The 23,026-nt window shown below is 43.1% G+C and overlaps 1 protein-coding gene across 1 annotated transcript in view; it reads left to right on the top strand.

Moving 5' to 3' along the window:
• pitpnm3 (PITPNM family member 3) overlaps window positions 1-23,026 on the top strand; it is an 89,544-nt gene that overhangs the window by 60,363 nt on the left and 6,155 nt on the right. Inside the window, exons 6-15 of the mRNA XM_069668874.1 lie at window positions 2,163-2,352; window positions 4,983-5,105; window positions 5,901-6,088; window positions 8,506-8,663; window positions 9,082-9,252; window positions 15,474-15,668; window positions 15,811-15,959; window positions 18,800-18,916; window positions 22,507-22,623; window positions 22,721-22,869. Of these exons, the coding sequence (XP_069524975.1) occupies window positions 2,163-2,352; window positions 4,983-5,105; window positions 5,901-6,088; window positions 8,506-8,663; window positions 9,082-9,252; window positions 15,474-15,668; window positions 15,811-15,959; window positions 18,800-18,916; window positions 22,507-22,623; window positions 22,721-22,869 (1,557 nt within the window). The remainder of the gene's footprint in view (window positions 1-2,162; window positions 2,353-4,982; window positions 5,106-5,900; window positions 6,089-8,505; window positions 8,664-9,081; window positions 9,253-15,473; window positions 15,669-15,810; window positions 15,960-18,799; window positions 18,917-22,506; window positions 22,624-22,720; window positions 22,870-23,026) is intronic.

A 23,026-nucleotide genomic window follows, 5' to 3' on the forward strand; every position in this document is an offset into this window, starting at 1 on the left:
CTAATGTTGTCATTACAAAACTGCAGGTTGCTAAAGATAATTAAAAAGTATACAACAATAACAATGACTGATATCCAGAGATTTCAGTGCTGTATCTTGTAGCATACTCACAAGAATCGCCTGTTGTTTGTTCATTGTTGGAGAAGTGTGCATCCTAACGACGAGGGCAGACCCTGCTGTGAGCAGCCACTGGGCCCAGGTGTTGGTAATTAGCTAATTAGCGCCAATGTGTGGCCTAACTGCTCATTAAAGACTCGCTTGCTGCCTATATTCTCTATTTTTATTGTCATGAATCCTTTATAAAGGCTTGGGTTTTTTAACTTTAAATTTGGACAATGAGACACCTCATTACATTGGAGTTAATTGCTGCTAATATTTTATAGTAATTTTTAAAGAAAAATTTATGTTTTTTTTCAATAGCTTCCATGTCATGTGACCAGGTGTCCTCAAATCAATGTGCGATGTTAATACTCACTTTAACAACTAAGACACACCTCATTTTATTGGACCCAGTGTCCTCAATCCAATAGCTGTGTCCCAATCCACGGGCTGTAGCCTTCGAAGGAAGCGGTCCACGGAGGGTGCTCCATTCATAGCCTGCGTAGGCCATTAAAGCCGAACTGAAATGAGACGGTCTGGTCTAGCCTTGCGTCATCCAACGCCGCTCCTGTTGCCTAGCAACAGGTAGCTAGCGGGCTAACTAGCTAGCATAGCTAAAGTCACTTAAGTTAACCTATTATTTTAAAGATCATTTGTATCAAGGGCCCTTTCCTTTTCATAAACATGTGTAACACTAGCTATTCGACTGAGTTGAAAACAAAAACTGTTTAAAAGGCGTTAATTGGCGCGCAATGCATCTCGAGATACGGTGGGCCGCAAAGGATGCACCCGATGGATCCGGCCGGGGAAACAGTTGACTCATTTGTCGGCCACATCTAAAGGAGCCTTCAAATTGGAACAACCTTCTGTATATAATTTATATATTTTCTTACATTTTTCTGTATATAATAAACATATTTAACATATATTTTACTCTATTTATATTTTCTATATTTCTAGTTTGTATTGAGCAACTGCAACGCACAAATTTCCCCCCGGGACAAATAAAGTATTTCTGATTCTGACTCTGATACATTGAAAATCCCTCTTTAATACCACAGGGTAAATGTTTAGAATATTATTTTAGATTTAAAAGATATACATATATATATATACATATTTAACAAGGCTATAAGACGACAACATGGTACAAATGTTCTTCTCACTACATGAATAAAAACGGAGAGATATATTTGCTGAGAATCTTGATGTGTTTTTAGATGTTGGCTTCACTGTGCACTGCTGAGTTTGTCGTGTTTGTACCTTCTGATGCGATTTAACGCAGTTCCAATAAAGATCTTAAAACTGATGTGCTGCAGAGAGAGTTTATATTCCTCAGCTCTTTCTCCCAGTTTCTCTCTCTGCCTTCAAGTTGGGGTGTAAAGCCGGGCTAAACCTGTCACAAATCTATATCTGTATTCAATAGACTGAACAGAGATTAAATTATTATTGATCTGGTAATCTAAGCGGTATCTGGGGCAGCAATTGTAGCCTTCAAAACGGTCCTATAGTACAATATTTTGTGTCGGTGCTTCATAAAAACCAGCAGCTTTTGTAGCTTCAGAGGTTTAACCCCTCTGTGCTGTGACATGTTTCAGCCTCGGTGTGACATTACAGCTTCTTCCTCTGATGGATGGTGACGCTGCTGCTCAAAGAGAGTGCTGGGAAACGTTATGTTTTACCGTTTTGTTCTGTGTCTGCCTTGTCACTGAGACACACACAAAGCAAACACACACACACACACACGTTCATTAATGTCTACACAGCAGCGAAGACAAAGAATCTGCTGTCATTACTGCTACCTGTGCTTGTGTTTTGCTTTGTTCCTTGAGATAACATCCCTTTTCTTCTTATCTTGCTTGTGTACACACTCAAACACACACACACACACACACACTGAAACAGTTGCATTGTGGGAAAGCCTCGTCTAAAATCTGATAGAGTGCATCATGAACAAATTGGATGAGACAAAATTGAAAGGATTGCTTTTTTAAGACATAAAATAATCATCCTGTTCCGGTCTTCCCCCTCCATCTCTCTTCTCTTGCTTCTCCCTCCTCCAGCCTGAACCCGTACAGCTATGACGAGAGCTGTGTGTCCAGCAGCGTGGACCACCTCCCCCTGGCCGCTCTCCCCCTCCTCGCCATCGTCTCTCCCCGCTACCAGGACGCGGTGGCAACCGTGATCGCCCGAGCCAACCAGGTGTACCGCAGCTTCCTGCAGTCCGAGGACGGCCAGGGATTCAGGGGCCAGGTCTGTCTCGCCTTCTTCTGTCTGGAGAGCACGCTAGAGGAGAACTCCTTCACTGTAGTCTCTCATCATTGAATAATGAGTTAGAGGCACTTTAAAAGAAGTCAATGATTGTCAAAGGAAGAAAAGATTGCTTCAGAGTGGGCTGTGTAATCTGTGGGAGCTCAGGCCCTCAGAGATTTCTACGGTTTAAGTGGACCACGTTTCTCTCTCTTGTACGTAACAGCTTATTATCTCTTGGTAACAAGCTGTAAGTTCTACAGAGGTAATGATCTGTAACAACACTGTTTACAGTTGAGTTAATTTAACAGCATTAGTTTAGCACGCTGAAAAACAACTTCTCGTTACTCAGCTTGAACTTAAATAAACTATTCTATTAAACGTAATGACAAGCAAGGTCAACAAGTGTCCAACAATAATAGTTAATTTTCTGCGGTTTATTTACACCTCTGTTTGCTGCTGTTGTTCAGCTGCTGTAGTGTGTGAAATGAAATTCCTCAGGTTCTCAGGACTTCATGGCACATCACTTAGAGCCGCTGATCAATACAGTCCTGATTAGCCAATCAGCTACAGCTAAATACATTACATAAAGCCAGGAGGTACACGTTAACAACCTCGCAGGGGTTATTGGGCTCCTGTTAGTGTGGATAGATTTATGATTATAGGTTAAAACTTTTGGAGCTGTACATTCTTTTATATGATCTTTGTTATGCTGCATCCCAGCCAAACATAAACAAGAAATATGTATAACTGTTTCTGCAAGTGTACATGCAACTCTAAGCATTGCTGCTCCTGTTGTTTAAAAAGACTGTAGCTGAAGCTGACTTGCAGAATGTTATAATGTCACAATCTACCTTATATCATTGGCAACATATATCTCATATTGAGTGAGAGGACAGAGGATGGAGTTGAAAACACGGGAATAACTAGGGGGATGATGCGGCAGAGGGCTGAGGGTGGGAGCTGAACCCGGGGCCTCCGCATCGAGGAGGACTGTAGCCTCTGTTGGGTTGCACAATTTAACCGCTGAGCTAAACCAGCACTCATTAGCAACATATTTTAACACGACTTTTCATGTAGCACGGATTTTACTGTATGAGAGTGTGTATATTTTGAATTAAATCTAATAGAGGCAGTTTAATCTGGTTATGAAACAGCATCAATGCCTCTATACTACCTACAAAAGCAAGCTAGACTCAACTCAACGACTATTTCCAAATGTTTATGTTCCTGTTTATTGGTTTTTACATTCAATAATATATAAAAGCATATAAAAACATGTAACACTCTTCTGGGTGTCTGATTTCCCTGAAGCACATTACATTTTCGACCAGTGAGTAGTACTTAAAGATATAATAAGTTGGATGTTTCCTTGCATTTTGTCAACAACATATTCAAACTGGGCCCCTCCTCCTGAGCTCACTCTCACTCTCTCGTGCGAGAACACGCCCACCTCGCCGAGCTAACACCAACAGCATCACGGTTACCTTTGCGCTAGCATGCTAACTGCCGGTAAGCTTGTCCTACCCGCTTTGAGGCACCTACCTGTCCAACAGAAAGAAGGCCATCTCTGCATCGCTCTTTCGCCATTTTTGCCGGTCTGAATGGACACTCCCACACTCACCTATACGCTGTGATTGGCTCAGGGAACCACAACAGCGCCCCTCCTGAAAACGTATTTTAGCTCACTCTCTACAATGAGCCTTTTCATGGGCGCTTTGTGTCGCAATGTTAGACAACATTTCCTCATGAAGTCGGGATTGATGGATCTGCCCCCAGTTTTCTCCAACTTTGAGCGGAGTTCATAATTGTCTCGGACGTAGAACAAGTCGCCCCCGTTTCACTTTACATCTAAAACTGGCTCATTTAGATGATTAGACTCCATCCCCGTCCTCTCATTGTTATGCAGTATTATTTCGACAAATTGCTCAATGTGTAATTATAATGAGCCGTGAGGCTTTTCGTTGCAACTCTTTTTAATTGTTCAGTGCGTGGTGATGATGAAGTAGTCATACGGGTCAGCACAGGGAACGCCACTTACCAAGAAATGCTGTTTTTTGTAGCTACAGTATATTAAGCGTGTTTTCCCCCCGAAAAAATGCATGCATACGAGTGATGTTGTAGAAGGAAAGAGCAGTGATACTTTACTTTCTGAGTTAGTGTTACTATCGGGTTTTGTTTAGTACATGCCAGCAATAATGACTTGGCAAAACGTCGATCTGTTGACATGCTCTCTAGTTCTTTTCATTAAGTGAGAGACATCAAAGCTGTCAGATATTCCCGTCTGCTCACAACAACAGCTCAGGTTTAACAAGGTTTCCCACTTGGCTTCTCTTAATCACAGTCTGCATGGTATTGATGTGTGATATTGTCTTACATAGCCGTACACAAATGAAAAGGAGGAGCTGCTCACGGCTAAAAAATGTTGAAATACATTTTTAATGAAACAGCTCAAGACAGATAGTTAATAGGAAAACAAAAAAATAGAGCATTTTAGTACAAACTGTATCCTGAAATCTGTTGTTTTCTCATTGTTTAAATTACATCAATACACCCCTCTCATGGCCCTCCTGTGCTTCCACTGACTGTCCACCTCATGACGAAGACGTCTAAATGATATATTTCCCTTGCAGGTCTGCCTGATGGGCGACTGTGTGGGAGGTGTGCTGTGCTTTGACGCTCTGTGCTTCAGCAACCACCAGAGGCCCGGCAGCCCCAACAACAGCAGCAGGAACAACAGCACAGAGAGCCTGAAGGTAGGAGCTCCCTGTTACATGGCGATGATGATGATGAAGCACAGACCTGTTCAGGGTTCGGGACACTCTTAACAGCTGCTGAAGGAACGTTTTACTAGGTGTAGATGATTAAAAGATCCCTCCAAGTGATCAAGATTTCATGCCTCTGTTGCACCGTGTTTTCATCAGAGGAGTTAATTAGTACAAGCGTCCATGTACTCCAGTGGCGACGTCCTTGGCACGACTCCTTTGTACACAAAGCTCACCTCCGCCTATTTCCTGTCAGCAACAAGACACATTTCTTAGAAAAGGTTGCTGTACGCCAGAGGCAATGTCCTCTGCACTTTGATTTTTATCACAGTCTCATACATTAATGCTGTAAATAATCGCGCTGTGGAGATGGTAATTTTCTGTGTGTGGATCAGTGGTTGTTTTCTGCGCTTGATTTGATGGGGATCTGATTTTTTCTGAGCACCATTTTAAGGAGGTCCTGCAGCGTGCATGAAACATATTCATCATAATATTGATGCTGAAATGCCCTCCTGAAGCAGCGCTTGTCATTTTTTGTCAATTTCTTCCTGCTAAGCGTCGCATGAATCCCCACTTCTCCCCTCTGTTCACTCTGCCATTAAAATCCGCTCACATCTCGTCCGTTCACTCTCACACGGGCACAATTTTCTCTCCCACATTTAACCGTTCACCTGGGAAAACGCTTCACCTCCCATCTGATTCTATACAATTTCCCTGTGCACCCAATCCTGTGAACGTACGAGGCTTTCCGGTATGCTGCACATGATTCTCCTTCCTTCCTCTCAGGACAACTCGGGCCTGCTCGGGGAGTCCAGCCCGAGCCTGAGTTCCAGCAAGAGGCTGAGTAAGAGCAACATCGACATCTCTGTTCCCAACGAAGGGCACAGCCAGGGTGGGCCGCCGCTCAGCCGCAAGCAGAGCGACTCCTACGATGGAGACACATCGTCCACGGGCCAGCACAGCTTTTTCTCCAGGTGGGGCAGAACACACGGACATACTAACAAGCCAGACGATATTATGTACTGTACGGCAATGTAAGTTTGTTTGTTTAACAAATGAATTTTAAAAAATATAGTTATACAAATTGATATTTCAATTATAGTTAATTTAAAGTGTTAAATATATACTTGAATAATCTAATATTTAGTCCAAACAAGTAGTTCACACAAACACCTCACCTCATCAGGCACTCAGACTATTATTAGAGATTCTTTCATCTGTCTGTCAAACAGCGTCTGTTGATCTCTGATGAGTAGGGGCTCATATGACGACCCAGATGTTGCACGCCGGCCCCCTTCCAGGTTCTCCTGCAATGTGTCTCCCTGTTTCGCTCCTGCTCTTTGTCATTATTTGCAGCTTGGCTGCCCCTCCTGCCTACCTGCCTCGCCTGGACTATAAATAGGCTGTGTGAGCCTGTGCCAGCCGGTTTGTGAGGGAGAGCGAGCGAGCAAGCGGGGGAATTTAGCTGGGTCGGGGTGGCTGGAGGGGGTACAATCGCCATGTTAACTCACTTCAAACAACCAGTGTTCCCATTCCAGATCACGCGCCCCTCTGGGCTTACACCATCACAGAAACAGGGTCACTGAGGAGAGGATCCCATCCTTTCACAGTTAACCACAATGTGTTCATGATGTCGCATCTCTCACCTTTCACCTTCTGTTTTACACTCCTGATTAGCTCGGGCTCCACTGTGTGGAGGGTAACCTCTGCTCCTTTGACCCTCCACCTCCAAGTGGATGTTACCAGTTACCATTAGGCCTCCTATCAGGATGATCTCTCTACCTCAGTTTCACACCAATTCGGATGTTTCCATGCGCACCTTGCTCTGCTTTTGCCCTGACTGGGAATTGACAGTGAGATCATGTACAAATGATTTCTTTAACCTCACTACGTCTCTTTTTTCCCAAACCCACTTCTGGTAGGGATGTGTGTTTTGGCTAATTCCACTGTTGTCTAAACAGACTTCCTTTCATGAGTAGAAACACACACACGTAAATGGACATAATTGACTGCATTTAGACGTCTATTTAGTGTGAAGTGCTCAGAAAAAGATGATGTGCTGTTAGTGCTGCTGAAATGCTTTGTGCATGCCTAATGTCCATTACAACGTCTATTTGCGATGTTTTAGTGTAATAGGTAGGCATCAGTGTCAGATCTGTTTGCTGCTGACAGTTTTAAGCAAATCATATGTTCATGGCTCATTATCCCTCGCAAAACATGTCAACCACTCAATGACAGTTAGCCGATGTAAATTCTGTGGTATTTATTTGACACATTGGTAACAATCTGCAGTTAAATCACAAGTGTTGTAGCTGCAGAGAGGGTGATTTAGCTCATCCAGGCAGCAAGAATAGCACTTCACTTTCTGCTCCAACAAGCAGCGGTGTTATAGTTTTTTTGGTCGGTAAATGAAAATGCACTTTGTCAGAGCATGAATTTTGTTGAAATGAATTTAAAAAGTCAGCACAAGAAATTAGACCACTTGCAGAAGTAGAGAACATCGAGTCCTCAAGTCTTTTTAACCTCCTTACACATGAACATTTGAAAAAGTCATGCCCCAGTAGTTCTCTGCCTTTTCAGCCACACAGCTACTATGTGTAGTTCTTTCTTTGAGACTGGAGGAAGTTACTAAGAGGAGATTTCACAGCAGTTATACATTTTAGCAAACAGAATCTTAGAATGGTAGGGAGAAGTGAAGGAGTGGACACAATACAGAGAGAAGACAAAAACAAAAGGAAGCGGAAGGAAGGTAATCAAAGCATTATTGATCCGGCTTTTAAAGACGGCTGGAGCCTCTTTGCTAATCCCTCCTCCCCATGCAGGACGTAATGTGGAAATGTTGGCTCGCTAGAGAGCAGAGAGAGCTCGTCGAGTCGGGGCAGAGAGCGGCTCTGCCATTCAAACAGCTGTAAGCGTGGTGCAGTCTGTGAAGAGCAGCTCGGGCTGAGTCATAAAGGCCCTGTGCCTACAACGACCTCTGAATGTTAAAACAAGCCGGGCTACGATTGAGTAAGGACAAAGCAAAAGCTTCAATGACTCATCTGTGCTCAGAGTGAGACATTAACTTTCCCAATTTCAGCAGGGACATTATCCACCTTCAAAATATTTGATTACCTACTGTGTGTTTTTTTCTTTAACTAAAAACTGGTAAGTGCAGTGATTCACCCATCCTGTGCTTTTATTTCAGCCACAAATATGCTGCATTATCAGTACTTAACCACAAACATGGTTTGAAATATAGGTTTCTTACCTGAAGCCACATTAGCTGGCTTTTACTGGTGTCCCCGTAAACTAATGTTTAACTCATCCGTCTATCCTCCTGCATGTCTCAAGATCCGTCACAATGGGCCACAGTAACACTCCATATTTTGTGTCCATGTCTGTTCCCCAGTCTGATGAAGGAGAGTGTGGAGGTGCGCGGCGGCAGTAGCACCAGTCTGGTGTTGAACCCCGGCCGGTTCGACTTTGAGGTGTCAGACTGCTTCCTGCTGGGCTGTCCGCTGGGCCTCGTGCTCGCCATGAGACGCACCGTGCTGCCGGCCGTCCAGGGTGAGAAACAGACGCACGTGAAACACAATTGTTGAGCTGTCATTTTTTATGTCAGCTTTGAACTGCACTGACCTATAGCAGACAAGTTTGATTGGTTGATATATTGAAAATGACATCACTGTAGCTTTTAGCTGGATTTTGTCCCTGCAGTCATCCAGAAGATTTGTATTTCCTGTTCCCGGCTCCATTGTTTCTTATAGTTTACTGTAAATTAAGTCTTATGATGGCAAGCACAGCTCTATTAGCTTCCCCTCAAGTGAACAGGGGAGAAAAATGCAAATGAGCTAGAGATTATGTGTTCCTTAAAGTTATAAAAAAGAAGAATTTTACCCATATTTCTGTTGCCACATGGGGTAAGTATTGCTTATTTATCACAGTTTCTTCTCCTAATGGCTTTTCCTGCTCATTGTGTTTTCAGTGAGCCAGCTCCATCCAGCCTGCTCTCAGATTTTCAACCTGTTTTACCCCTCGGATCCTTCAGCCTCCAGACTGGAGCCGCTGCTGCAGCCTCTCTTCCACAAGCTGCCCCCGTTTGCTGTTCCACGCTACCAGCGCTACCCGCTAGGAGACGGACGCTCGATGCTCATAGGTAGGACGGGTGATTGGACTCTTGAAATCAATTTTACCAATGTGGGGAGATGCAAGAGCAGCTCCTCCTGAATATTTCATTGGTTAATCTATTTTTTTGGTGTAATTGCAATGCCATATTAATAACCTTTTGGACTTTGCACTTCAAAGTTGACGCGAAACCTTTGATGAATCCTGTTAGTGAGAGTGGATTACAGCAGATGAGAAAGTTCTGTGACGTAAGTGATGTGAATTTTCACAGACACACATGTGCACAGACATGGAGCTTCGATTCCATCTGTGTGAGCTCTCCCTGCAGAGGCAGAGCTAAATCCTGCCCCCGAACCCTGAAGTTTGAAGTAATTATACTTCATCTGCTTGTGGTGCAGTGCCTTTAGCCTACCAGCCCTCTCTCAGGATGAGGCACAGTATGTGAGATATTAGTCTGATAGAGAAGGCACAGAACTGCTGTAATCCCCCCGGAGGGTTTGGTTGTAGAGACTGAGTCCTTAATGAGCCGCTGATTTATTTGAAGCATGTTTTAGCCCACTTTTGGGACAGAGAGACTCCCTCTAAACAGCAGTTATGACGCATTGCCTGGTTCCCCTGCCTCCCCTGCACCTACCTCACTGAGAAAAAGTAGGACAACGACTGATCTCTAACAGCCTGCGGATCAGAAGATACACTGTGCTTTGGTGCAATGCCTTAAAACATTTCCAAACCCTTTTACTCAGGATTCAGTTGTAAAAAAATGTATGACTCAAAGCAGAAAAAACAAGTTTCATCTTAGTAATAAAGAAAACAAATTTCCATTTGGGAATCCTTTGATGTTGTATATTCTTAAGTTAGTTAAGGACAGAAACAGGTTATCGAAACATGGATGATGCACACAAAGTATTTTCCATTCATATTTGTTTGACATACACAGATACACAGAGAAAGAGAAAAAATGGGATTAAATATTTATCAGGATCCAAAAATTAAAATGTATTATATCTCCTTATAACCTTACAAAGCAAAACTTTAGGACACAGTTTAAAAAGAAAAAACACACAGTGAATGAGGAGATGTCACTTTGTACAGTAAATCCTTTTTAATGTCAGATCACTCTAAACAATACTGAGCAGGCATTGTTTTTTCTGTATATGTCCTTTCATAATCACGCAAAGTACATTTGCATAATGGAAACCTGTGTTTTAATTTAAAAAAAAGACTTTACTTGAACAGAGACGAAGCCAGTAGTTGGTAATGCATTTCTGCAAAGAGCTTAACTAACCAAACAAACAAACAAACCAACCCAACCAATCAAACCGTATGAAACCAATTAAGGAGTCATCCAACCAACCAACCCACCCACCATCCACCAAGCCAACCACACCACACCACACCAAACTAACAAACCAACCAAACAACTAACAGACAAACCAACCCAATCAACCAAACCAAACCAACCAACGAACAAACTTACCACAAAAACAACCCAACCAACCCACCCACCATCCACCAAACCAACCAAACAAATAAATACACCAAACAACTAACAGAAAAACCAACCCAACCATTTGAAGCCAACCAAACCAACCACACCGAACCAAACTAACCAACCAACCAAAAAACTTGGCAAGTAACCAAAAAAACAACCCAACCAACCAAACCATACGAAACCAACCAACTTGTCCAAACCCATCCAAACTAACCAACTGACACACCAACCAACAACCTTACCAACCAACTTAACCATCCATCCATCCATCCATATATATGTCTCTGTGTTTATCTATCTTCATATCGGCAATCTTCTTCCTGTTCTTCAGGGGCTGTATAAATAACCTTCCATGAGCTGTGTTAGTTTAAAGAGAACCTATAATTCATCCATGTGTTTTGCTTGTATGTGACCCGTGTACAAAATATGTCCGACACATGATAGTAAATCGCACAGTGTTCTCAGCCTTGTAAACTGGAGGCCCAGGCTGTGATTTATTTAATATAATCCTGATCAGCCAATCACTAGGCGGGATGCTTGACGGGCACCAGCAGCGCTGATAAATGTGACCGAGTGTAAAAGCAGACGCACGTCTTAGGCTTGCAGCTATACCAGATTTTAATTATAGGTCTGCAGCATCCCAGTTCCAATGGGCGGGTTTGGATGCTGACAAATTATGTGTTAAATTAAAAACCATAGACAGGTGCATAGAGACAGAGGCACACATACAAACACGCTCTGGCAGCCACACACTCACACAGGCACACATCACCCATTTCCTGCACTGTAATATGGTAATTAGTTGTTATGAAGGCATGGAGAGCCAATCAAATCAGGCTCCTTTGGGTAGGACTGTGACTTCAACACCCGTCAGACGTGGGGCTTTTATTATGATGAATGCTGCTAATATAAAGAGAATGAGCCCTCTTCTTATTGATTTCCAGCCGGGGTCCAATGAGAAATATGATCAGTCGCGACGGTAAGAGCACATGGAGTTATACTCATTTTTATCAGTATGGATCACACGGACAACAGTGCTTAAATGTTTAGGTGGTGGTTTAGTTTTTGCTCGCCGGTGTATTTTTCCCTAATCAGATGTGTGAAGCTGAGAGGAAGGCGAGGATGCAATGTCTCTTTTTGTTCCAAAGACGTTTCAAGGCCACAAAGCAATCATCATCCTCCATCACCTTATGAATTCTCTGCTCGTCCTTCCTTTAACCACTGTCATCAGCTGTTTCACTCGCCCCCGCCTCACGCTTTTATAATATTCTTTCTGTTTCCATGCTGCTCTGTTGTTCTTTGAACATTACATTTCTTCAGACGTGCCCGCATGTATTTCTTACCTCCTCATATCTGTCACCATGAAGCATAATCGTCTCTGCCAGCACCTTTCTCATGCTCCTTTCTCCCTCTGCTTCTTGCTCAGCACAAATCTTTTGAAATGTTCTGTGTGCGTCAGAGTCAGAGGCCCTTTTCTCTCTTCTCTCTCTGTCTGTCTGTTGGAATAATCTCTTCCTCTTTCTCTGCCTCTCTCTGCTTATTGTGCTCTCAATGAAAGACAGAACCGTTCTAATGACTCAGAGAGAATAAGGCGGCTCTACAATAGGTGAGGGTGCAGGGCTCATTAGTGAGAACAAACAGTGTGTGCAGGGACATTCACACGTGTGAGCTTGTTTTCTAGTTGTTATAAGCCTAAGAGGAGGTCTGATTGATGACATCACTGCAAACAGTGTAAACAGTATTGGCCATGTCTTCTGTAATAAACACTACACAGACTGGCATTTCATCTGTATCCTTCCAATCCTTCACCGTCTGTTTCCACCCCAATAATTTCTGAAAACCATCTCAGTCCTGTGAAAAGCCCCCCAGATATTTCACAACCCAAAATCCTGTAAGAAAGACGTGACCACTGCTCTGCAGCATGAAATTTCACTGTAGTATACAGAAGAAGCACTTCAAATAACCCATCAATCTCCGCCAACTATAAAAAGAGCTGTTGTTGTCTGCAGCCACAGTTTTTTCTGCCAATCACGCCCATATTAAAGAATATCGTCGGATTATAAAAGACTGCAAATAACTGTCTGGCCGTTCAGTCTGTATGAGACCGACCAAGCTTTCAATGATATGTAAACCAATCAGCGGCCATATAAGAGCCTCCCATTAGGGATGCAGGATATGATCGGCACGTCATTTTTACCACGTTTTTTTTTTACTGCCGATAAAACGACACTTTTTTTTTTGTTTGTTTTTAAAGATTATTTTTTGGGCTTTATTTACAGGACAGCTGAAGATAGACAGGAAACGTTGGGAGTAGAGAGTGAGGGATGACATGCACCAAATGATCAGCAGACCGGGAGTCCTGCGAAAGAACCTGCGATCAGTGCGATGAGGATTACAGCCTCTGTACATGGGGCGCCTGCTCTACCAACTGAGCTAAACCAGCGCCCCGATAAAACAAAACTTAAATTATTCCTAAATGCTCGATGGTTCCCTAAAAAAAGTAAAACTTGATGTAATGCTACAACATTAACTCGGCACAGGTATGCCCACGCAATGTCTGTGCAAATGTATTAACAATGTCCAAATAAAGCCTCAAAAGTCACAGAAACTGGGGCGCTGTTTAGCTTAGTCGGTAGAGCAGACGCCCCATGTACAGAGGCTATCAGTCCTCGTCACACTGATCGCAGGTTCGACTCCCGGTCTACCGATCATTTGGTGCATGTCATCCCCCACTCTCTACTCCCAACATTTCCTGTCTATCTTCAGCTGTCCTATAAATAAAGCCAAAGGCCAAAAAAATAAAAATAAAAAAATAAAGTCACAGAAACTCGAGCCAGTGAATACAAGTTAAACAACTTTCACAACTCTTAGCTATAAGTCAGCTCACATTCTCGTCATTTGACCGGACTTAACAACATCAAAGACGCCGAAAATACATATCTTTCACACTAACGTGCTCACACATGTATTAACGCTGCAGAAATGTGTATACATTTACACCCAACATTTATAGATCTTACACATAATTGAGGTGAAAAACATGATGCTGTATTTCATGTATTATTCTGGCTAAATAATGTCAAATAACAAAGTCAAATATGACATTAAATCCCTAAAACATATCTTCCAAAAAATACATATTTTTCTTCCCTTCAAAAGCAGACCCATTAGATGGAAAACCATCCAATCTGGCATCCCTGCAGCGTACGCAGCATGTGTCAGATACCATCAGTCAGAATGTGGATCATTCTCTGCCTTGATTTATTAACCTCACCTGATCCTCCTTCACGTCCGAGGGGGGCGGCTGTTCATCTGTATTCTGCAGCTACGCGCAACATGTGGCTGCATCTGACGGGTTATTTATAACCATTCCAGCGCGCGGCGGAGTGAGGGGTTAATCTGCCAATGACGGGCTTTACTGGGTGAAAATTTGATACATGCAAATACAAGCTGATCCCCAGACACAAATATTGGATGAGTAAATGAGATTTTGAATGAGAGCGGAGGTAATGTTTGTGTTTGGTGTGAGTACGAGTTATGTAAACAGGAAACTGTGTCGGAGGATACTGTAAGAGGAATCTGTTTTTTGCAGAGATGCAGCAGGATCCTCTCCAAGCACAGGCCAACCCAGACACGATGTACTCTGCTTAATGTTTGCAGGCAAGCAGGTGCACTTGCTCTCATTTTGTCTCAGCCGTTCTGCTCCCGACTCCAGCTCCTCGTTTGTTCCTTCTATCCACTCCATCACATTAGCAGACATCCCACTGGATTGATGTTTCCTATAGTAAAAGGGAGCGAGTAAATGACATGTCTTGGCTTGTTTGTGACTTGCATACAAATGCATACTACATATAAATGTTGATTACATCCCGCTCAATTGTCTGGAAGAACATGGATCAGTTTATTGGCTGTCACTGAGGTCAGCGTTTCATCTGTAGCACAATGTGCAGCGCGGCGGCTGAGTGCATACTCATTCAGACGTGAGTCAAGCCATAATGGATCCACAGCAACATAGGAGGCCTGGGTAACAGGATAATGAGTACTCTCCGGAGTCTGGCTTATTTTGAGTTACATAATGCAGGTTGAGGAGGAGAACGAGGTGTATTTAGAGAAAGCGCCGGGCCTTTAAGGCTGTCCTGTGCCGCTTCTTGTCGTTCAGCTGTTTGGATGAAGGTGTATTACATTCAGCGCGAGTCTCCTTTTGTCCCCAGGTTGTATCATAGGGTTTAAGATAAAAGCGTATTGAACCTAGCTGGTAGACACTCTCCCTCTGTCGATTGAATTATTGATGAAATGTGCTTCTTCTAGGCTCTGCGTCTTAGGGAATAACAAGTAGATCCATGATGTCTAGTGAATCCAGGTCTCCAGAGACAGTTCTCATTTTCCTATTACACAGTATTATCGCTGAACAAATATGAAATAGCCGTGTTAAGACGCGCCTGTGGGAGAGAAGGACCCAACCCGATGAAATTATTCTGCTCAGCTAGAGCCAGGAGAGAGACGCTTTCTGGGACATACACAGCAAATGGAATGAACACCTCTGCCATTAGACTCCTGCGTAGTGCTGGCCTTTGGTTTCTGTTGATAAAACACAAAAGCAAGTCGATACGCAGCAAGAGGCGATCTTATTAGGAAAAATAACAGCATTGATTTAAAGATTCAGACCAGGCAGTTGTTGTGTGATCAAAGCATTTCATTTCCTCTTCTCTCCCCGTTTGTCCTTGCCTTGTCTCTTTCCCTCCTCTTCTTTCCCTTTGTAGCCGAGAGCATTCAAGGCCATCCCAACGTGTTCCTGGAGGGTGATCAAACTCCAGGAGGTCCAGCTTCACAGACGTCCTCTGAGACGAAGCCTGAAGGCGGAGGAGAAGACGGAGGTCGTAGAGCCAGCGTGACCAGTGTGGAAAGTGAAACGTCGATTTGCTCCATGGGCCAGCTGGGAAACACCATCACTAACGGTGAGTGGGAGGGAAGCTCAACTGGCCTGTCTCATTTATCTGATTATCTCCTGTAGATGAATTCAGGTTCACGAGGTTTCACAGCTCTGTAGTTGACCTCAGATTTAAAAAATCAATGCGTGTATATGTGTCTGTGTTTCAGTTTCCAGTAGCTGGTGGGGCTCTAAGAGGCTGGACTTTGCTTTGTACTGCCCTGATGTGCTGACCACCTTCCCTACCGTCGCTCTGCCTCACCTCTTTCACGCCTCCTACTGGGAGTCCACTGACGTAGCAGCTTTTGTTCTCCGGCAGGTGGGCCAGATTTATTGACAGCCTGTTGTTCATCCACACTAAGTTTCACAGACTGGAAAAAGTATTGCCTCAATGTTTAGTACAAAAACAACTTCCTATGCTACATCATGCTTATAAATTAGCTTGATTAGGTAAGCAGCATCGTCTAAATGCCATTTCAGAATGAATGTTCAATGGCCCCAGGTTCAACTCGACCCTCTGCACTTTGCTGCACGTCATCCCCACTCTCTCTGCCCTCATTTCCGGCTCTATCCATTGTCCAATAAAGACAAAAGGCCAAAAAAATGAATCTTTAAATAAAGAAAGAAAAATAAATTAATGTTAAAAATAACTGAAAGCAAGGAAAAGTAGGCTCTTTGTGAATAACAGAAGGACTGGCTGCTATTTCCAAAGACTGAACTTGACAAAGTAAAATATTGAAAGATTTTCAAAGCATGTTGCTGATGAAAGCAGATTAAAAAAAAACAAGTATTGAACATCTCCTGTCGCTTGTTGAGGCCATTAATGTAAAAAAAATAATCCTGGATAACACCTTTTGTCTGATCCAAATCCACAGTCTCCAGGTTTGTTTCAACACAATGCGAGCAGCAGGAAGCCACTTGCTGTCCCTGCATCATCTATTTAGCACCTTAAACCTTAAAATGTTTTAAGCTGTACAACATCACAAAACCACCAGCAAGAAAGTTGTAGGAGTTAGAGAGTGGAGGCAACGGACAGAGGCGTGATGTTGGAAACAGTAGAGTCTTTTTTTATAGCTTAAATATGATGTTGTTTCGTTTTAGAAACTTGTGTTGGAACGTCTTCCAAGGCAGTTGGCAGAATCAGCAGATAAGAATACAGAGCGTTTAGTTATTTGTATTGCAGCTATAATAAACACATAATTGAAGGAGCTTTACATAAAGAAACTCAAGATATAGAAATAGCTAAAGTAAAACGCTTTGTTGTGCAAAACTTAAAACAATCCAACTGAAGTTAATGGAATCAAGAGGGGTCCCAGGATTGACCCTTGGGGAACTCCACATGCCACTCCACATTTCAGTGCAATGCAATGCATTTGAGACTTCCAGGAAACAATGCCAATCTTCATGTCTGGGATATTTTACAATATTCTCTTTGGTCTTTGAAGCAAATGCTTTTTCTTGTGGAACAGCTGTTTCCATTAAATTATGTCTTCTCGCTTCACAAACAACACAGCAGAGAAGCAAGATGCTGCAGAGCTGTTCAAGGGCTCCTTCTGTGCAGATGGAAACCTGAATGTGTAATAACCAGAAGTCTGGCAGCTAGCCAGCGATGTTGTCGACACTCCTTCATCGGCAGCATGACACTGTGGATCGAACCAGCAATAAGAAATAAGCTACCTATATGGAGACTTGCCCAAAAAATTTGTCTTGTCAAGACATCTCAAGTTATGTTTGTGCTGAGTCATGACAGGCGGCGCTACAGCCCAGAACACACTACATGATGTAAAGGCCCATTTTACCTTGATTTAGTCTTCCTGAGTGATGGTCAATATTGTGGGGATAGCGCAGCGCTCTGCAAATAGATGGCAAGGTCACTATCAGCAGTCAGCACACTTTATCTTGTGTGAACATGTTTAGGATTCAACTCACGCCCCGCAGTTGAGCCTGAAACAAGGCAGAGCCCTTTTATCAAACATGCTTGAAGTTTTTACGACTGAAATCTGAACAAATCCAACCAGGCTTCTGTAGTTTGGGCGGGTTTGTGTACAAATCTAAAGGGGCATGGCTAGAATCTGGATAAGCCAGAGATTTTATGAGTGGTGCCAGCTGGTTTTACGGGTGGTTAGGATTTTAATGGTCTGCAAATGTGTTCTCAGTGAGTCTCTGGTCATTTCCCGACCTCTATCATCAACTTTCTTAAGCCATAAGCACCCAGCCTGTGAGACTTATGCTGCCACCAGTGCATTTATTTCTAGTTCTAAGTAGGAATTAAACCTTAAGCCCTCGCAGAGTTACCGCAACTCTCTACACACTGAGCTGCCCAGGAAAATATCTCATCTTTGATACAGGATGTTCACTGAATCCTCAGATACCAAAAAGGAGCCCGAAAAAAACAACAACAGCATCACGTCATGTTCTATTAAAAGCCACTGGAAACACCGGCAGTCTTTGAACTTGATCATTAGAGAGCAGTGAGCTCCCGGAGAAGAAAAAGAAGAACGATTTGTTTCACCCTGCCTCTGTTGTGCTGCAGCATGTCTTCTGTGTGAGGAAACGTGAGCGGAATAAGGAGAGCGCACAGGAAAGAAGAGGTGCTATCGACGCCGTCAGGGAGCTAATAAACCTGGAGTTAATTATTTTGGTTCAGTGATTTTGAGCCTCGCTCAATACCCCGTCATATTAAAAGATTGTCCTCGATCCAAAGGCTGCTCAGGAAATGATTTGTTAAAGATGAATTGTGTATTTTTGTCACCGTTGAAGCTTAGTATGTAAGAATATGTCTTCAAATGTTTCGGAAGAGCCTAGCTTCGTCTTAGAGTCGAAATTCCTTGACTCTTTGAAGTAGGTGAGTGGCAATTTTCTTTGAGTACTCCAAATCAGCCCTCAGCCCTTAATCTGTGTCACTTCTGCTCTTGCTACAAAATCTCTCGCTCAGAATAGTGTTTTATGATCCATTAACATAACTGCACATTTCATTTAGAGCCTTCAGATGTAATAATTGTCTATTTTTCACTGCGTAGATGGGAGGGGAAAGTGCTTAGGTGACTCTGGAGTCATTACTGATAAACCTGGTCTGCCTGCTTAATGTAATGTCAGATTTTATTTCAAAGGCTTTTGAGTGGAAATACCTGCTCTTATATATTTTGTGTTCATTGACAGCTCATGCGATGCGACTGCGTGAAGACCCAGGAAGCGGACAATCTGGACTCGGCTCCCTTCTCCCCCTCCAGCCCGCGGGAAAAATGGCTCAGAAGGAGGACGCACGTCAAACTAAGGGTAATAAATAATTCCAGGGCATATCTTGTATATTTAAAATTCAGTCCCAGAACAGAAATGTGAATTTACGGCTTCTGAATTAACTTTCAGAAGCTCGTATTCTAACTTTATGTGAGCAAATTCATGAATTATTTAACCAGTTCTTTTGGCCCGGACACAAGATATTACACAACCTGGAATGTTGTCTCTAAGGTTCCTCTCATTCTCAGAAATACAACCTCCTACACACACACAGACGATGGCCTGGTTTCGCGTTCATTCAAAATAAACATGCAGTTATGACTTACTGCTGAGGTTGGAGTGCTTCAGCTCTGTGGCCAATTTGAACGGCCTCTAACCTGAATTTCTTAAATAACTCCACTCTCACCTCGAAGCACTGATGCAAGCAGACGCACACATTTACTTGATCAATCTGGGCTCTGCGATAGAAAGAGAACAAGGTCACTTTTCTCTCCGTCAAATGCTCCTTTTATCTGTCATTTTCAAAAGAAAAGAATTTAGTACCTGCTTGCTTTTCATGAGGCTATAAATAGAAGTGTGCAGCCGGAGCACCATGGAAACATATCTATATTCGACCCTGTGAAGGCTTCTTTATTCAGTGTCAGCTTGTTCATGCCTCACCTTGGCCGAGTGATGCGTTTCTGATGTAAGTGCTTAAAGAAAAGCGCTTGGCCCCAGTCCTGAACGCGCTCCGTGCTGATTGAATCTGGGCACAGCCAGTTCATCTGCAGCAAAGTGATACTATTCAGAGAGACTTGGCATCTATTTCTGATCTGCCTCGGCGTGGTGAGAGGCCTTTGTCACAGATTGAGAGGGTACACTAGTGGGCCTGTTTTTTTTCTCGCTGCTCTTTCGCAGGCAGGGGTCCGAACTCCCCCCAAGTTCATCTCTTCCACACCTTGTCTGTGAGTGGATGCTGATACTGAGGCGAGTGTTGCTGTCCTGCTCTCACATACGAAGACACAGAGAGTACCAAATGTGTCGAGGAATTCTAACTTGTTTCGATCACTGTCAGGACTCCTCAGGTCTAACTGTTATGTACTGTATGTGTATGTACAGGTGTGCATATATGGTGTGTTTACTCTACATGCTCGCCGTCACTGGATCAGTTCGACCTCATGCTTAGAAACGATTAGTCGTTGACGAAGCTAATGCAGGATAACATTTCAGATCAATTATCATTAGCCACTTATCATTACCAGTAAAAATACATCCACAACATGTTTGCTCACATCAGCGCTCAGCAATTTTATGATGTGCAGATGCTACATGATCTTTCACTGAGTGCTGTCAAAACAGCAGCGCAGATATAAGTAAACAAAATGTCATCACAGCCTCTCAATCCTGACGCAATCATTGAAACAGACAGGGATGGAATGATCAAATTAAATTTATTGCTGTCGCATGTTTACATAAGCTGCAACTCTTGCTGAAAAGTCAACATTTTATCAGCTGTTCTAAGGCGGAAAATCCTGCTCATGTTTGTGGAAGAAATCTTTTATCGTGTTGTCTTGAAGGCAGAAATGTAACTAGTCTGTTTGGGAGAAAAGCAGGAAAAAGAGTATGTGTGCCGAGCCAAATTCTCCAGGACAGAGTAAAGGTTACAGACATGGCAGCGAAATCAGCAGGAAAATTAGAATTTCTGTCACGGTGGGCCGAGAATTATAACTTATGTATAATTCTGCTGATAATAAGCTATTAAAATGCAACCATCTCAGCAAGACGAGATTTAGGGATTAGTGTTTCTTGGCTGGCTCACTCGGAGGTACTCGCTGAATGGTGCAATATGGGGAAGAGAACAAGACAAGGAAGCTTAACAGAGAGTTAACCCTTTTATGTGGACGTGCCCACTGTGCATACTTCAGAGGCATTTGGCTAGGCAGAGAAATCTGCTACTGAAATACATCAAAGCAGGGAAAAGTTTTCCCTTTTGTTATACAGTGCTGTATGTCTTAAGGGCTTGTTAAGGCAGGCTGGGCGAGGACAAACAACAGTGGTGGTTTTAGTAGATCCTCACAGTTGTTCAGACAGGTACAAACACCACTTCCCCAGCCTTGCACTCTGTTACAGTTAGTTCAGTTTGCCTTTGAATTGCTGTTTTAATCCTTTATTAACTGAAAATCTGGCCACAACATTAGCATACTGTCAAGTTGATGTGGTTAGCATTGCTAGCAAACAACTTGTTAGGCCTACCCTACATACAAAACAAGCAGATATAGAACAATATAGCATTGATCTGGATCGTGTTTCTGGCCATCTGACTTATGTTAGTCTGATATTTACTAATTTCTTACCTCTACTTTCCACTAACTCAAGAGATAAGTGTTTAGCTATTTAGCTGCTAATGCTACACTGCTTTCATAAGCTAGCTGCTTTGTTTGTAGTTTGCTGCTAGGGAGGAAGTGTAGTGTTTCATTGTAGTGTCGTTTTTTTGGGGAAAGCTGTCTGTTTTATCCGTAAACAACTCTCATGAGAGCGGTAAGAGTGACCGAAAAGGGAAGTTACAGGTGTTGAAACTGAAACAATGAGCTGAAAGGTGCTCAAAAGCCTCCCAAGGCTAACAGAAACTCTAGAGTCTGGTTTTTATTCTCTATGGGTTTGTCACTACCAACAACCCTTACACATTACTCAAATGTATTTGTTTCACTATTAAAGGAGCAATTCTCCACTGTCAGTCAGAGCTGGTGTTCTCTGTAATCGATAGAAGCAATAATATTTGAAATTGGCGCCACAGCTGTGGAGAAAGTTGTACAAACAGCTCGTGGTTTCGCCCATTCAACATTCCTACAAAACCCAGCATGCATTGCGCCCCTCCCTCTGAAAGGAACGGCCCAGCGAGAGACGCTGGAGTGAAATACTACCGTTTACAGTCATTGATTGCTCAAGGCAACGGCTCAGAGCGGTACAGAATCCGAAATACGATGGGGAATATACCAGTGGATCGTCTAAATTTCAAACCTGAGGATTTTAACGATGCATTACTCAGTTTTTAATGTGGAATGTCTGGGATGGAAAACAGGAGAGCGGACAGTGTCACAGAACAAATTACATTTACCGTATGTCGTTTTTTCAACTGAACACTGCAGACATCGGAGGCGGGCGTCCTAGATTGAGGAAGTGTAGTATAGCAAGCTCCCTGGCCAGATGACGCGTTTTACATAGTCTGGGCTCATAGTTTTCCAGGACCCATTGGAGAAGCTTTTTTTCCTACCATAATGGCATTAGCTCCCCATAATAGCATAATAGGACTGAGGTTGAAAATCACCGAACTGGCCCTTTAAAATACTGATGGTAGCAGCACCATGTCCTCTCATGGTCTTCTGAGTCTCTTTGTGAGCTCGCAGACAGTCTCTGAAAAGCTTTCTTAGCTTTTAGCATTGAAGTTATTCTTGACCTTCAGATCTTAATGTGTGAATTAATCTCAACTCAAAGTCCACTTTGAGTCTACTTTCTCAATCCTTTGTACCTCATCTCACATTCATCATTAGAAAACGATACGATTTGCTCCCAAAGATCACATAAAGCAGCAATAAAAAGCTTCAAACCTTGGCTGAACTGAGTTTTATACTCCTTGCTGTTTTCTGCTGCAGAACGTCACCGCCAACCACAGGGTGAATGATGTCATTGCCACCGAGGACGGACCTCAGACTCTGGTTGGTCGCTTCATGTACGGCCCCTTGGACATGGTCACTCTGACTGGAGAAAAGGTGAAAAGCAGCGACGTGATCGATTCCCATATTTATGCGTCTGTGTATCTGAGACCGACATTAATCTCTGCTTGTTGACCCATCCTGCCCCTCTCAGGTCGACATCCTGCTGATGACACAACCTCAGTCTGGCCGCTGGGTGCACTTTGACACAGAGGTCACCAACAGCAGCGGCAGGGTCACGTATACCATCCCCAAGAGCAAGAAGCTCGGCCTTGGAGTCTATCCCATTAAAATGGTGGTCAAGTAAGCATCCGTGTAGCGTGCCTTTTAAGAGAGTGCTGTTTAATGAAATAGAAAAATAGACTTATTAAATTAAGTCCTATAGCCGTGTGCAGAATAAAGAGTCTTAGGAGAATAACAAGCATGTGTAGCGAATGCAGCCTCTCATTTCTGATGCAGT

Source organism: Semicossyphus pulcher, unplaced genomic scaffold (assembly GCF_022749685.1).
Source record: "Semicossyphus pulcher isolate SPU_LCO1_2020_fin unplaced genomic scaffold, fSemPul1.0.p SCAF_19, whole genome shotgun sequence".
In the NCBI taxonomy this organism is placed as follows: Eukaryota; Metazoa; Chordata; class Actinopteri; order Labriformes; family Labridae; genus Semicossyphus; species Semicossyphus pulcher.